Raw genomic sequence first — 16,193 nt, 5'->3', positions numbered from 1 at the left:
GTGGTTTATTGATGGAACCACGTGTATGGCGACTTCTGATCTTCCCTCCCCTTTTTTTCCAACTGAAGAAATTAACTGATCTGTTTCCAAAACTAGATTCAACGATGAATCAACACCAGACTTGGATTTGGACAACTTAGGGCCCTCACCTGATTGGACCACCCCCAAACGCGGCCCATTAGCTACTGTGGACCCTATTCCTCTTCTGTACTCATTGATCTTCGAATGTGGGGTGATTTTATTACCAAATCGACCACGTGGCTTGGGCTTACGACTCACCAAAGTCCATGGCCCATAATCATGACTTGTAAAGTCAACCTTAGTCCCAGAACCTTCCATTCCAGTGGCAAAGGGATCACCGTTTGCATCAACGTTTCGGATAACCACCGCCTCTTGTCCCCCACACGCGCCGTCCTGATTCATTTTCTCCTTCCCCTTAACAGAAGAGGAAACCAACTTTTCCACGGAACACTCCGTCTGCAGATGTCCTATCCTTCCACACGCAAAACACAGAGAAGAAATATTTTCGTATTGAATTGCTTGCCATGATCCCCCAACCCAAACCTTAGAGATTAAAGGCTTAGTGAGATCAATCTCCACACAAACCCTAGCATAACGACCCCGAGTAATCTTATCCGTTGAATAATCAACACGAATTGGTTTACCAATCACCAAGGCAATGGCAAACAGAGCCTCCTTATCATAATACTCAATTGGTAACTCCTCAATCCTAATCCACACAGACATTTGATCAAATCCGTCCCTTGACGGCCGAAAATTTGGCTTCCACGGTGATAGCATGAGATAATGCTCCATCACAAACCAAGGACCTCCAAACAGAGCGCGTTCATAATCATCCCCTTGAGTAAATTTAAACAAAAAAACTCCACTACCAACATCAATCACCTCCACTAAACCTTTAATTCTCCACATAGCACGAACTCTAGCCTCCATAATACTCGATCGTACTTGGATTCCCAAGCACTTTCCCATGAGAGTAAGTCTCCATGGGCTTCGTAACCGATCCAAAGTAAGTTTACTGAATTGCACTGACAAGTTGCTATCTGGTGGAAGCTCCTCACAATCCTCCCATTCCTTCGATGCCGTTACAATTTTCCTCGCCTCCGTAAACCACTGCGTCGACGAAGCAACCACCTCCCTGAAGGAAGGCATCTCCCTAGGCAACTCTGGTGAAATTCCAACGGGTGGGACATCAGCCATCATCTTATCGGGCGGTTCCGTTGGAGACTGAATCTCCATGGATGAAACGGTGGGGAAGACCAATTCAAACTGGAACTCTCTCTGGACTTTCTCTCTCTGGACTTTTGTGTACGAAGTAAAGTTACCCCAATATAGTAGTACGGAGTATAAACAAACAAAGATCTCCTTTCCTTTTTTTACACTAATAATAATAATTTTATAATTTTATAATTTTATAATTTTATTCCTCGGGAGTGTACGAGTGAAGTGGAAAAAGTGATTGAAGAGAGAGAAAGCGAAAGCGAATGCGAATGCGAATGCGAATGCGAATGCGAGAGAAAGCCATGGAAGGTGTAGAGGAGTTCTTGAAGGAATGCAAAGAATCTGGCGATGCAGCGTACAGTGAACTACGATCAGTGCTTGAAAAGCTCGAGAATCCGGAGACGAGAGTTGGTGCGCGAATTTTCTTGTCGAATCTTCAGAAGTATTTCGATTCTGCTGGTGTTTCTTCTGAGGATTGTTTCGCTACTTATCATTTCCGAATCAATGACATTCAATTGGAGCATTCTTCAGGTTAATTTAATTTTTTATTTTTTATTTTTTTGTTTTGTTATATTTTAGGTAGATTTATATTGAATTTACACCGAAAATCTCCTGGAATTCTTCTTTGATGGATTGATTAAGACAGAAAATGTGTAAATTTTTTGTCAATTCTTCGGATAGATTGAGTGAATGAACGACACAATGGATGAATAGATGTATGAGCAAAATTCGGATCAATTTGGTGAGATAGAATCATACAAGTGAGCAATTGAACAAACTAATCGATGAATGAATGCATTTATGATATTGGGATCAGTTTTGTGAAAAAAGAGTGAAACTCGTCCATCATATGCTGAAGGAATTTCCAAAATTGTATTTAAAAATTGTGTTTTTTTTAATATAGCACTTCATTGAAAAAAAGAAGTTAGACTCTACTCGTGATATCCCTTGGTTGGAAGAATTACCGCATGAACAATGTGGATGTGTGTGCGACTTGGCATCGTAAAAAGCAGATGTGATGCTATGGGGAGTAATCAGTATCAATTTGCAATAGTATGTGCGACTTGTATTTGTTTCCCGTGTGTGACTTTTCCTACCCTAGTGAACCTTGGAGTTAAAAACCATGTAAATAAGTCATTAATAAAATCGTCTATGCTAGAGGATTGAGGTCAAAATTTAGCCTCTAGGATCACGAAATGCCATAAAGATTGTGTTTGATTCGGCGTATTAAGTTGTGTGCCCCGACTCAGGAGGAATGATCAATTCATATCAGAGGATGGACTACATGATCAATCATTTTTTATAATGGTAATTTACAAGTTATAAAGTGAATAAGTAGTTTTATACGGAGTATTAAACTTCTTTTTTACCATGATGTCATTGAGTGTGGATCATTTATTCCTCTCTCTAAGATGGGGTAATACTTCTGCTACGGCTCCCCACGCCTGCAGACCTAAAGGAAATTTGCAAATAGTGTTATTTTGTACTCCCTCCGTCCATAAAATATTGCCCCAATTTCCTTTTCGGTCCGCCCCTTTTAACTTTTCTCCATACCATTTATAGTATGTGATCCTTAGATGTTTTATCTCACACTATTATTTAAACTAGCAAAAGACAAGACTACCAACCCGCTTACTTTTTTTTTTGCCTTCTTCCTTAGTAGAGTGATAAATGTGATTTGGGACAATTTTTTTTGGACGAAGGGAGTAGTTGATAACTTGATATGATACTGAGAAGTATGAACCAAAGTAGTCTTTGTACTAGAAATAGCCTTAGATTTAGTATAGATTATAAAATATTGTCTGACATTATGACTTTAGTGGACTGAACTCTTTTGACAAAAAACTTGTTTTTGTTTTGTATGAGATAGAAAGAATAGAAATAATGCTACCTTGCTGTGTGATAGCAGGGATGTATTAAATTAAGTAATTAGTAAGCTTCTTTTTCTGTTTCTCTTCCTTTTTATTCTTGCCACTCTCGGATATTTTATCATTTGTTGTGAACCAACTATATAGAGTTCTGTACCTATATCTATCATGTATTCATCCGACTAGGACAAGTGTATCACTTTCTGTATTTATTTGTTAGTTGTGTGGTGTTTGAATGTTGTAATACTTGTGTTCAACCTTGACGTCCAGCATGGTTTTTGCAATTATAAACGTCAGAGTGCCTGAAATATGAGTGAAATTTGTTACTCATAGTTGGTAGTTGTTAGATTGTAGAGGCCTGTACCTTCAACACACAATTTTTGTACGCAATCAATCTTTAATATGTTTGGCCAGAAGCCTTGAAGTATAGCTTTTTTGTGTATTTAATTAACAACATTCTTTTGTTGACTGAACACTTTGTGGTGGATTTTCAGGCTTCCATCAGAGGAAAAAGTTGACAATGCTGGTCATTCCTAGCATTTTTATGCCAGAAGATTGGTCTTTCACATTTTACGAAGGGTTGAACAGGCATCCAGAATCCATCTATAAAGATAAAATAGTTGCTGAGCTTGGTTGTGGAAATGGATGGATTACAATTGCTATTGCTGAAAAATGGTCTCCTTCAAAGGTTCAATCCACTTTTCTAGTAATACTAATTGGTTTTCTTTTTTTGATAAATGATTGTCTTTTCTTGTAAACAACAAAAACCAATTTTCAGAAATTATTGTTTTTATAGATCAATGCAAAATTGTTATCATTAGCCTTTTTATTTATGAAGGTTGAACTGAGTTCTTGAGTCAATTTTTAACAGGTGTATGGCCTTGATATAAATCCAAGAGCTATAAAAGTTTCGTGGATTAACCTATACTTAAATGCTTTGGATGAGAATGGTCAACCCATTTATGACGGAGAGAAGAAGACTCTACTGGACAGAGTGGAATTTCATGAATCTGACCTTCTAGCTTATTGCAGGGACCATAACATAGTGCTTGAAAGGATCGTTGGCTGCATACCACAGGTAAAGCGGCACTCAAATTTGATCTTTTGGCCTAAGTTTTCCGATAATGTCAACGTGCCAACAATTTATACCTTATGGGATTCTAGCTCCCATGCTTAACTCTCGGTTGAATGACGTTTTCGGCTTGCAGATCCTAAATCCTAATCCAGATGCAATGACCAAGATGATAACAGAAAATGCAAGTGAGGAGTTTCTCTATTCGCTCAGCAACTATTGTGCACTACAGGTTAGAAAACTCTGATGAAAATATTGTCTTCGGCGTCTTAGGGGTTCGGTCTGTGTAGGCGTACTTTCTAATGCATGCTTGTGCTAAACAAGCCAGAATATTTGGTCAACCCAAGCGCCAATTAATTATGAACACAGGCCATTGATTTTTCTCCTTTACCCTCTTTTCTTTTTCAATTACCCCCAAAGGGCTCTAGATTGATATCCTACCCCCCCCCCCCCCCCCCCCCACCCCCCCCTAGATTTTTCCATCCCCTTTCCTTCAACACCCCCAAAAAATGTTGACCACAATTGACAACCTTAAAACACCATCCACCACCTACAACACCCTCACCGCCGACCGACCCACCGTTGATCCACCAGTGCAAGACCGCAACAACACCCACCCGAAACCACCTTACCACCGTCGACCCACCACCCCACCACCGTGCACTTACCAGACCGCCAGCAACACCCCCGCCCTCGAAACAACCCTTCCAATGCTGTAAATTGCCACCAAATACGTGGTGTGCATGACATAGAAACGAAGAAATCACACCCTGCAAGTAAACTGGGTGAATTCAATCTGATGAGAGTGAAAGATCCATCGTAGGTGATGAATCGAGTGCTTTTTGTTCCTTGATCAATCGATCCGATGAATACTTCTGATGCTTTCAACATTATTTTGTTCTGTGTAATTTTCTCTCTCCTCCTCTGTTTCAATTAATTTCAATGTGAAGAAGAAGATGAAATGAGAAAAGAGGAGCATTGAACAGTTGAGTATAAATAACGAAAATATAGCGTGAAGTTCAAGGAGGGAAAAAAATTGTTTTTTTATTGTTGGGAAATTGGGAAAAAGGTTGACTAATTTCGTCTTTAAGGGGGCGTCGGTGGTTTGAGAGGGGCGGCGGCGACGACGGTGGTTTGATAATAGGATGGACCGATGGAGCAAAGGAGGATATAGGAGGAAGAGAGGTAAAAACCAAATGTTACCCAAACAATATTGCATATCAAAGGGTTTAATTTCCTTTCTCCACTTTTCTCTTTGTTGATTTCATTCCCTTCACCCCGTGCGAACCAAACGCCCCCTAAATGTTGGGGCAACAGGCTCCCCGTTTGGAATAAAGGTTCGTTTTGACCAAAACAAAATGAAAAAACAAAATGAAGGTGACCTTAAGGAAATCATATTTTCTAGGTTGATTTAGTTATATTCCTTGGTGGTATCAAATAAATTGTTGGTATCAGGTGAAGGTGTCAGTAAAATCAATTTTTTATATCATTTGTCTTTTTCCTATTTATCCTTTTATTTGCAACTTGTTCAACGGATCTCTGATAGTGTATATAGTTTTATTTCTTTGATTTTTTGGATAATTATTCTTCTGATAGTATGATGACTTGTTCTACTTTAATGCAGGGTTTTGTTGAAGATCAATTTGGCTTAGGTTTAATAGCTAGGGCAGTGGAAGAGGGGATTACAGTGATTAAACCCACTGGGATTATGATCTTTAATATGGGAGGCCGTCCAGGACAAGCTGTTTGCAGACGTCTGTTTGAACGCCGTGGTTTCCGTGTTAATAAGATCTGGCAAACTAAAGTTATTCAGGCAAGTATAACACTGAATCACTGCTAAAAAATTTAAATTTCTTGAACCATGCAATTTTTCTTAGGCTGTGTTTTACAGGCTGCTGATACAGATATTTCAGCGTTGGTTGAGATTGAAAAGAACAGCCCACACCGTTTCGAATTCTTCATGGGGCTTACAGGAGATCAATCTCTTTGTGCTCGATCAGCTTGGGCATATGGGAAGGCCGGTGGTTGTATCTCTCATTCAATTTCAGTTTATAGCTGTCAACTTCGTCAACCTAATCAGGTTAAAATTTTCTTTTTCCTTGTTTTACGTAGATGATGATATATGAAAGTAAGGCACATGTAATAATTGTAGTTGATAATGTTGACAGGTTAAAACAGTTTTTGAGTTTTTGAGAGACGGCTTTAATGAGATCAACAATTCTTTGGACTTATCCTTTGACGATGATGCTGTGGCTGATGAGAAGATTCCATTCCTGTCATATCTTGCGAGTGCTTTGAAAGAACATTCCTACCTTCCTTTTGAGCCACCAGCTGGAAGTAGACGCTTTCGAGACCTTGTTGCAGGGTTCATCAAAACATACCATCATGTTCCACTTACTTCCAAGGTACGAGTGTATGACCTAGGGGCTTTTGTTTATACGGTGCCTCTTTGATTTCTTTTAAATCCCTAGCTGTAGTTTGACATATTTAATGATGAGCATCTTTCTAAAACGGGATTTTCAATTAAAGAGGATTTCATGGTGTTTGCTGCATCATTTTGTTAGTAGGCGAATTGAACAGAAAATAGCTTCAGTTGTCATGAAAATTGTACATTATCTTCTTGTGAAAATTGACATCTGTTATTGTTGCATTATTTGATTTTTATTCTCTAAGAGTCAGGGGATACCTTAAGCCTATTTATCTCCCCGTGGACTTCGTTTATATCTTAGTTGCTGATGCTTATTGTGCTCTTTCCTCTCGATTTTTCAGAATGTTGTTGTGTTTCCTTCAAGGACTGCAGCAATCGAGAACGCTTTACGGTTGTTCTCACCAAACCTTGCCATTGTCGATGAACATTTGACCCGTGACCTACCTAGGCAATGGATGACATCTTTGGCAATTGAGGTATAGGTGTATAGCTATTTCTGATGATGCTTCTTGTCTGCTAATGCTGTTGTAATTTTATATTCTCTATTCTTTGTTGTTTCCTTTTTCTCTTCTTTTAATGGATGTGGGGAGCTGGGAAGGGGCATAACTCGATATTTAGAAGGGTTGCTTGTTATTGCTTTTGTTATCTGATGAAATAGTGGTACTCTCCAATGGCTGCTTCATATAATTTCAGAATGACGGAGACAGCGTCAACAGTGTGAGGTGAGACGTTCCTCTGTTGTTGTGTGCCCGTTAACATATTCCTCCGGTGATGTATATAATGACCAGACACAAACATGCCCAAAAATTGCTTTTGTATGACTCTTCCATTCTTGTTTAGTGAAATTTTGAATTAGAGGCATGTCTTTCAAGTTCTTTAATGAATCTCTCCTCTTGTTTCTTTCCTCGAGTGTATTCACTCTTAGGTAGTTGTAACATCAGCCCAGCAAGGTGCGATAAAGTTCAATGTATTACTCCGTAGTAGACATTAGACAATAAACAGTAGCAAACTTTCTTTGATCACTTTTATTCGTCTGTTATGTTTTGCAAGTTTCCCTATCACTTCCTTCACTCAATTTGTTAAGTTTTCACTTAAGTAGTGTGTAGGAGTTGTTTGTGTCTCGGTTTGATGTAATGATAACTTAATATCTTTCTAGCAGTACGTTGAAATTTCCTCGAAAAATTGTGATAAAATTTGAACCATTTCTGTTTCTTCTTCATTGCAGAAGAAAAATTGTAGTGAGGATTCAGATGTTGTTACAGTTATAGAGGCTCCACGTCAGTCTGATTTGATGGTGGAGCTGATTAAGAAGCTGAAACCTCAGGTTGTGGTTACTGGCATTGCTAGTTTTGAGGCTGTTACTAGTGCAGCCTTTGAGAATCTGTTGAACGTTACAAGAGAAATTGGCTCACGTCTTTTCGTAGACATCTCTGACCACTTTGAGCTGTCAAGCCTTCCTATTTCCAATGGGGTCCTAAAGTATCTTGCAGCAAATACTCTTCCATCACATGCTGCCATTGTATGTGGTCTTTTGAAGAATCAGGTACTTGTCATTTTTCATATAGAAAGCCAGATTGGATTCTATTACTTTTTGGAGCTAACCTGTCTGATCAGTTAATCAGATAAGATACTTATATTTTATTTAGGTTTGTCATTTGAATTTGAATATTTTTTAGAAACCTTGTAATTTGGTACTTTATACTTCTCCAGGTTTATGCAGATCTTGAAGTAGCATTTGTGATTTCAGAAGATGAAACCATATTTCAGGCTCTGGCAAGAACAGTTGAACTTCTTGAAGGGAATACTTCATTGATTAGTCAAAACTACTACGGCTGTCTTTTCAATGAGCTTCTTTCCTTTCAGCTAGCTGATCGACACCCAGCTCCTATGGTTTGTCACTCTTGTCTTGATGTCAGAACGCCTGAAATTTGAAATTTGAAACTGGTTGAACCTATCTGTTTTTGAGCAAAATTGGGAGTATTTGTGTAGTGGATTACTCAATTCTATCACCTTTTCAAGGTTTTCAACTTTTCTTCACTAGGTTCGCCAGACACACCAGTGAACTGAACCTATCTGTGGTCAAATTAGGAGTTATGTGAAATGCTTAACTAATGACTGAAGTGAACTCACCTGATGTGAACAGTCAACTTCTCCTTTCTTCCCGTAAACTAGAGGTGGATAACAGCTGATTCAGTTCCTGTTCACCTGGGACTGGCCATTGGGCCCAGCCCAGCCCATCTCAACCAAGGAAAGCCAATCCCCGAAATACCCCGAAACCGCTCTATGCATGGGTGGGCCATGGATTATGTTTTGAATTATTTTTATCTGGGCCGAGTTGCATGGCAGGTTTGCCTTGCCTGGATCAGCGTTGTTTAAGAATCACGTTCATTTTATTTTAATCTTGCATTTCCAATCTGCAACCCCTACCCCATTTTATCTCGCTTTTTATGATGAAAATACTTTTTACTTTTTTTAATAATTAACCACAATTCCCTTAGCATTCCTTACGCTTCTTTTTATTCTCATTCTTTTACTCTCATTTCTGATACTTTCAAATACTCGTTTCTTTTCTTAATGTCATTCGCGATTCCTTAAAGTATTCCTTTTGTTTTATGTATTTCAGTCTCAGCTCTCCACTGTATTCTTAGGAGACTCGTGAAAAAAAATTACTTATATTTTTTTTTTGAGGGGACTTATATAAAATTACTAAAATGTCAAATTCAAATCCCATATAAAAATCCAAAAAGTTTTGAAGCATTGACTCTTTCTAGCTCTCCCAACTTTGTAGTCTAGTCCAAACTAAACCGGATTTGAGTTTATTGAAACCTGAACCCATACAAAGAATGACCAGGCCTAGCCTGGCAACTGACAAGTAAACCTGTTAATCCAGTGGTCACCTCGGAAAGTATTTGCCTTGAGATTTTAGTTTAATGTATGAAAGATCCTCATGACAATCTAGTACAATCATATTAACCTTATTTCTGATTGCATACTACTAAACCAGATGTAGGATCACTGGATGAGTTTACTTATCATGTTAATTTGGTGTTTGTATTATAGAGAGAATGTGCTAAGAAGAGTTCCACGGAGTTGATTGGGTTCGCCAGCTCTGCTATCTCAGTCTTCAATAATTCTGAGCTGTCAATAAGTGTAGGAGACAATGAGTCTTCCCTGATTCACATGGATGTTGATCGGAGCTTCCTGTCATTGCCCTTACCCGTAAAGGCCGCTATATTTGAAAGTTTCGCTAGGCAGAATCTTTCCGAGTCTGAGACAGATGTTACCAATGGCATCAGGAAATTTATTAACATCAGATATGGTTTCCAAACAAACAACAGGACAGAATTCTTATATTCTGACTATTCTTTGGGTCTTTTTAACAAGCTGCTACTTAGCTGTATTCAAGAAAGTGGCACGTTTTTCTTTCCTGCTGGATGTAATGGAAATTATATAGCTGCTGCAAAGTTTATGAAAGCAGATGTTGTTTACATTCCCACACAAGCTGACGTTGGATTTAAACTAACTGCTGATGTACTGACCAAAGCACTGGAGTCTGTTAAAAATCCATGGCTATATGTTTCTGGTCCTACGATTAACCCAACAGGATTGTTGTACAGCAATAAGGAGATGGAAGATATATTATCAGTTTGCGCAAGATGTGGTGCAAGAGTTCTAATTGATACCTCTTTTTCAGGACTTGAATATAACATTGCTAATTGGGATACCTGGAATTTGGAGCCCACTTTAGCAAAGCTTTATTCCTCTGCCACCTCAACTTTCTGTGTTTCTATGCTTGGAAATCTGTCATCAGAGATGCTTACTGGAGGGCTGACCTTTGCATTTCTAGCCATGGATCAGTCTCTATTTGCTGAGACAACTAATGGTTTTGCTGGTCTAACCAAACCTCACAGTACTACTAGGTATGCTGTGAAGAAATTGTTGGCTCGGGCTGAACACGGAGTTGGGGACCTTTCTGAATTTGTTGCAGAACATAAGAGCATTTTGAAAAATAGGTCGCAACGCTTGACGGAGGTAATTAACATGACACATATTTGGTTCCTGTCTTGATTTCATCACTTGCATGCATGCATTTAAGCAAATTATTAATTAGTATTTTGATTTTTGACATCTACTCCTCTGAAATCTGCTACAATATTTTGCTTGGATATTGGGTAGATGGTTATTATATGCTGTGTTTGGCTTTTAATTGTCTCACAAGCATACATACTGTTTTATCAAAGCAGAAGCAATCACTGTAAACTTGTAGAGGACTAGAGGGTAAACTTTGAAGGGCAGGAGTTCCACTCCTGATGAACTGCGTCTAGCTGTTAGGGAAGAGTTACATGTCTCTTGTTTTTGTTTTATTTTTCATCCAATCATCAGTTTACCTCTCTTTTTCATGTCGCAGCAATATGGGTTGGTTGAAGTTTGTAGATTGTATTTCCTCTCCTGTTCACACACACAGTAAACCATATAGGTTTTGTCAAGTACCCTTCACTGTTATTCTTTTAACTAATCATTTTCTTCCACATGAAGCCTCTACCACGTAACACGTACAAACAAGCACGTAGAAACATGACAAAAATAAGGTCGGTGGTTTATCACTTCATGGTGTGGCTTTGACAAGATTATGTCATCTTCACCTGAGGGCTCTAGTTTTGAGTTCTGACTCCATTTCCTGACGTTTATATTTTCAAGTATGGGTTTGAAAATTTGTAGCTGTAGCTAAGGATCGTGTAGATATAGAGATATAGAGTAGTGCTACAGTTAGATATCTGAATTCCTGGATCAAGTTTTCAATGAAAGAAACGCAGCATTGGACAACTTTCTTTCTTGCACGTGCCTGGAACACAACAATCTAGCTTTCTACCTGTAACTTTGATACTCATTGTCCTATGTAACAGGCGTTGCAGAACTCTGGATGGGAAGTGCTTCCATCCCAAGGTGGCGTCTCCATGGTGGCAAGGCCATCTGGTTATCTCGGGAAACATGTTAAACTGGAGGATGCTGCTAGTAAAAAGATTGAGCTTGCAGACTCTACTATCCGTGAAACCATGTTGACAGCAACTGGCTTATGTATTAATAGTGGTTTATGGACTGGAATTCCTGGTTACTGTCGCTTTACTATTGCTTTACAAGAAGATGAATTTGAGCAGGCATTGGATCGCATCAAGAAATTCAAGGATCTCATTGCTTAAGTACTAGGATTATGCTCAAAGTTATTCTTACTCTAAATAAGGCCCATTTGCATGACTTAGGTGTCATGCTTAAGATTTGAAATTCTTAGTGAGTGAGAAGAAAGAATCTGTCAAAGGCGAGGTTGGAATGTTTATTCCCTGCTTGTCATGCTAAGGTTTTTTCTTGTGGCTTGTCCAGTCTGCTTTATCGTGTTTATGTACGGAAAGTAATCCTGTTTTTTCCCCCCATATTGTGTTGTATGAATGAGACTAAATAATTTATTATTTATTTTTCTGTTCTAACTAATTTATTTAATTTTTTTTAATAAAATAAAATCAAATCAAATTTTATCCTTGGTTGGAAAAATTAGAGAAAATTATTATTGATTCGAATTGTAAAGTGATTAGTTCAATTTTAGGAGTTTAGGGTTTTGATTAAAAAAAAAATACTTAAATTGGTAAAATAAATAAGAAAAAATTTATCAGACCGTAATCAAATACCTGTTTCTTGTAAAATCGAATGATATTCGTCACAAACTTGTACTTGCTATCCAAATTTTTGGATATGGTATATGATCTGATAACCATATTGGTTATATACCCTATTTTCTAGATAGGATATCTACCTGGGTGATGGGTTTATATGTATTTTGTTAAATCTACTTTTTTTTAAAACGTTTCTATATAAAATAGAAATAAATAAAATAATTTTATTTTGCGGGCTAAGATTATAATGGATTTTCACCCTTTTTTTATGAAAATCAAATAATATCTTGCTTTTTTTGGAAGGGAAATATGAACTAGCTCGTATTTCCCCTCAAGAAAAAAAAAATTAATTCGAAAAATGTACTCCCTTTGTCCTATATTTATAGTTACTTTATCCTAATTGGGCGTCCCAAAATTATAGTCATTTTTCTTTATTTTGGACATTCAATTCTCAACTTTCCCATATATTAATTAAAAATATATTGAAACACAACAAAACAAATATATGTAATACATTCTACTTTTCTATGTACTCTATTACACTTTCCCACGATATTCCACTTTCTCATGAAAACCAATTACCAATGTATTATATTCTATTTTTTTAAAACCCGTACTTTTGATCAAACAAGACTATAAATATGGGACAGAGAGAGTAATTTTTGCATATTGTTAGATTCTTTTCATAATACATGAAATCATAAAAAACAAATTCATATATACTTGTAGTATACTTCGTATTAAATTGAAGGAAAAAAATAAGAAAAATATCAGTAAAATTAAAAGATTATTTAATTAAAATGTTTTCTTTATTAAAACACTAAGGACACACCAGGAAATGACACATGTCATTCCTGGTGTGTCTTTTAGTATATAGTTATTAATTGTTCGGTGTGTCTCCTGTGTGACCAGCCATTCACACCATTAACTTGATGGTGTGACGCGCGCACACAACGTAACTCTCTCGCGCAACTACTCTGGAGAAGGCTATCGAGTGGTGTTACTTGACTTTCTATGCATGTGTTACTTATACATTATATTCGATGTTACTTTTCTTGTTTTATTGCAGTTTCTAGAATTTAATGATAGAGATTCCTTGTATAAAAGTACCTGACCTAAAAATTATAAAAGTAATTCCCCTAAAACTATAGAAGAACATTCCTTGGAATTATAATTATATAGAAGTACCTTGACTAAAACTATAAAACTATCGTCCCTGGATCCATAAACTATAGAAGTACTTCGACTGAAACTATAAAAGTAGCTCTCCTAAAACTATAAAACCACCGTCCATGAATCTATAAAACTGTAGAAGTATCTTAACTAAAACTATAAAAGTACTGGCCTCCCCTAATAAAACTATAAAGTATCTTCCCTAAAACTATAAAAGTACCAACTCCCTCGTGCACAACTACTATGGAGAAGGTTATTGACTGGTGTTATTTGACAATCTATGCTGTAGTATATTTTTAAAAAATAACTAAGGATACATCAGGAAATGGTAATATCAAGAACATTGTGTTTTTTTCCATTCCTAGGATATATTCTTTAAATCGGTATTAATATATTATTTTACAATCTTACCATTAATACAAAAAATTGTAATTTTTTCCCCTATATACTTGTAGTGTATTAATAGATGGAAAAAGTAAGAAAAACATCAGGAAATTAGTTACTTTTTAATTTTTTTTTGTATTAAAAAAAAATAATGTTAGTATATGTAATAATTGATTGGTGATTGATACGTTATCCACACCCTTGATCGTAAAGGAAGAAAATGAAAATTCTTACTCCGTATCACATGATATCAAAGTAGGTACACGCTATTTAAAAAGCCAAAAGTGAAGTTATTTGTAACACACCAAACACAAAAGAATGGATTTAAAATCCACTTCATTAATTGATGCCAAGCTAAACTAGTAGACTGTTATTTTATAATTATTATTATTTTCGAAGGTGGGTTTATTATGTTGAAAAATTGGAACAATATGAATTCTCTTGTGCAACAAGAAAGTTCTCTTAATCTATCTCAATCAACCCCTACAATACAAGCAACCAAGAAGAATGTATCAATTGTTCAAACTTATGAATAGATTTTTGACGGTAAAAGTGTGGCACAGGGGACATAAATTCAATTGTTTATTCCGGAAACTAAAATCTCCTTGTTTTTGTCGTTTGACGCTCTTATTTACTTCAAAACACTTTTATTAGCGCAAATGATATTTTTACTCTTTAGAAAAGAGCCCTTCGTGTCCCCCTTTCCCATCTTCTTATTTCTTTCATTATACTTAAGGATCGGAAGCCTCACTTCACCATCATCACCTGTTACTTCCAACCTCTCAACATCATTACCTAAACAACATTGCTCCACCGGGCCCCCTTCGCTGCCTTTATCGCCGGTCATATCCCCATAGAGCATATCTCCCTCGTAAACTTCCATGTAGCCCTGTACTTCTTTCTTTTTATTGACACTGCCCCAAATCTTGTTCGGACCATGGGGGTACTGCGTGGGTGGTACAAGGTGTAACACCCCAATAATTACTTGCTTTTATAAACCATTATCCCACTTAAATAAAGGAATTACTAGAATATTACTGCTACCGTGATAACGATTAAGTCTAGCACCAGAATTACACAGCGCAAATAACGAACTTCCAAATGTGAATAAAATAGTTAATGACCTCTACTACAAGTTGGAACCATGTAGGCCCAAACCAAAATCCAATTTAAAACAAACTAATCCATTAACTAAGCTTTGTCTAGATAACTATTAAAAGGACATTTTGGTATTCACTACCTTTGAAATATACCACTTTTGTATTTACTAATTTATGAAACTTTTATTTTAAATTACTACCTTAAAGTTCGATTTTTTTTTTTTAAATTTACTACCACTTTACAGTTTTCTCAATTTTAAATTGATATGTCTCTTCCGTTTCTTAATCATTTTAAGTGATTCAAAATTCATTCTTCTCATTTATGTGTAAGGATTCATAGGGATCTTGCTTTTTAATATTTTATAAAAGGTAAAATGAATTAAATATTATTTGTAAAATTTTAAAACATTTATGAATTATCAAATGATTTTTTTTGAAATGTCGTTATGAATGAAATCCCTATATAAAAAGGAAAATAATGAACTTTGAATCACTTTAAGAAACGAAAAATATATCTTAATTTTAAAATCAGAAAACTGTAAAGTGGTAGTAAATAAATGTTTTTGGAAGTTTAAGGTAGTAATTTAAAATAAAAAATTTATAAGGTAGTAAATACAAAAGTGGTGTAATTTTAAGGTAGTAAATACCAAAATTTCCTTATTAAAATAAAGTTTATATATAAATAAATGCAAGTATTAAAACGCTCCCAAAATTCCATCCCGAATGTTGACTTCACTTGCAATCACCTAAATAAGTCCTGCTTAGATAATGCTACTCGCCAACAACGCAAGTGAAATTGATGGATCATCATAGGGTCATTATGACAAAGGCCATGACCAAAAGACATAAAATCACGTAATCAACAAAAGTTGAGTACTACAAGCTAAGCAAAGCCTATAACTAAACATAATTCATTCTAAAATACAATAATGAATTCACATGCAAAATTCACATTATAAACATTTAATCATAAAAACAAGACTCGACTCTTGACACGACTCTTGATTTATAGTTTAATTAAAATAAGCATCGAACGGGTTTTCTTCCTACTAGGTTCAACCGGACCAGTGTTGGGAGCCAACGTAACACTAAATAAAAATGGTAACCCTATGCCACTATTACTGTGACGAAATTCCTTGAGCATAAAATAGTAATACAACGTCTTGTATCACCGTTTGCGACCGAGTACCCCCTCACCCATTGTTCATACTCAAGGTGCATATGTTCCAAGACTTTTGAATCTTATTCGATTTCACTTTATGT

At 36.4% G+C, this 16,193-nt stretch overlaps 1 protein-coding gene across 1 annotated transcript; it reads left to right on the top strand.

Moving 5' to 3' along the window:
- The first annotated feature begins 1,130 nt into the window (after positions 1-1,130).
- LOC110803107 (methionine S-methyltransferase) lies at positions 1,131-12,090 on the top strand. The gene is made up of 12 exons (XM_022008572.2): positions 1,131-1,773; positions 3,605-3,798; positions 3,982-4,188; positions 4,319-4,414; positions 5,807-5,995; positions 6,074-6,262; positions 6,351-6,587; positions 6,952-7,086; positions 7,836-8,153; positions 8,321-8,500; positions 9,671-10,642; positions 11,515-12,090. The coding sequence occupies exons 1-12, from the start codon at positions 1,506-1,508 to the stop codon at positions 11,806-11,808; spliced, it is 3,279 nt and encodes a 1,092-aa protein (XP_021864264.2). The 5' UTR covers positions 1,131-1,505; the 3' UTR covers positions 11,809-12,090.
- Positions 12,091-16,193: the final 4,103 nt, after the last annotated feature.

The sequence above is a fragment of the Spinacia oleracea genome, chromosome 3 (genome assembly GCF_020520425.1).
Source record: "Spinacia oleracea cultivar Varoflay chromosome 3, BTI_SOV_V1, whole genome shotgun sequence".
Taxonomy (NCBI): domain Eukaryota; kingdom Viridiplantae; phylum Streptophyta; class Magnoliopsida; order Caryophyllales; family Amaranthaceae; genus Spinacia; species Spinacia oleracea.
This window is presented reverse-complemented; position numbering and strand designations above follow the sequence as displayed.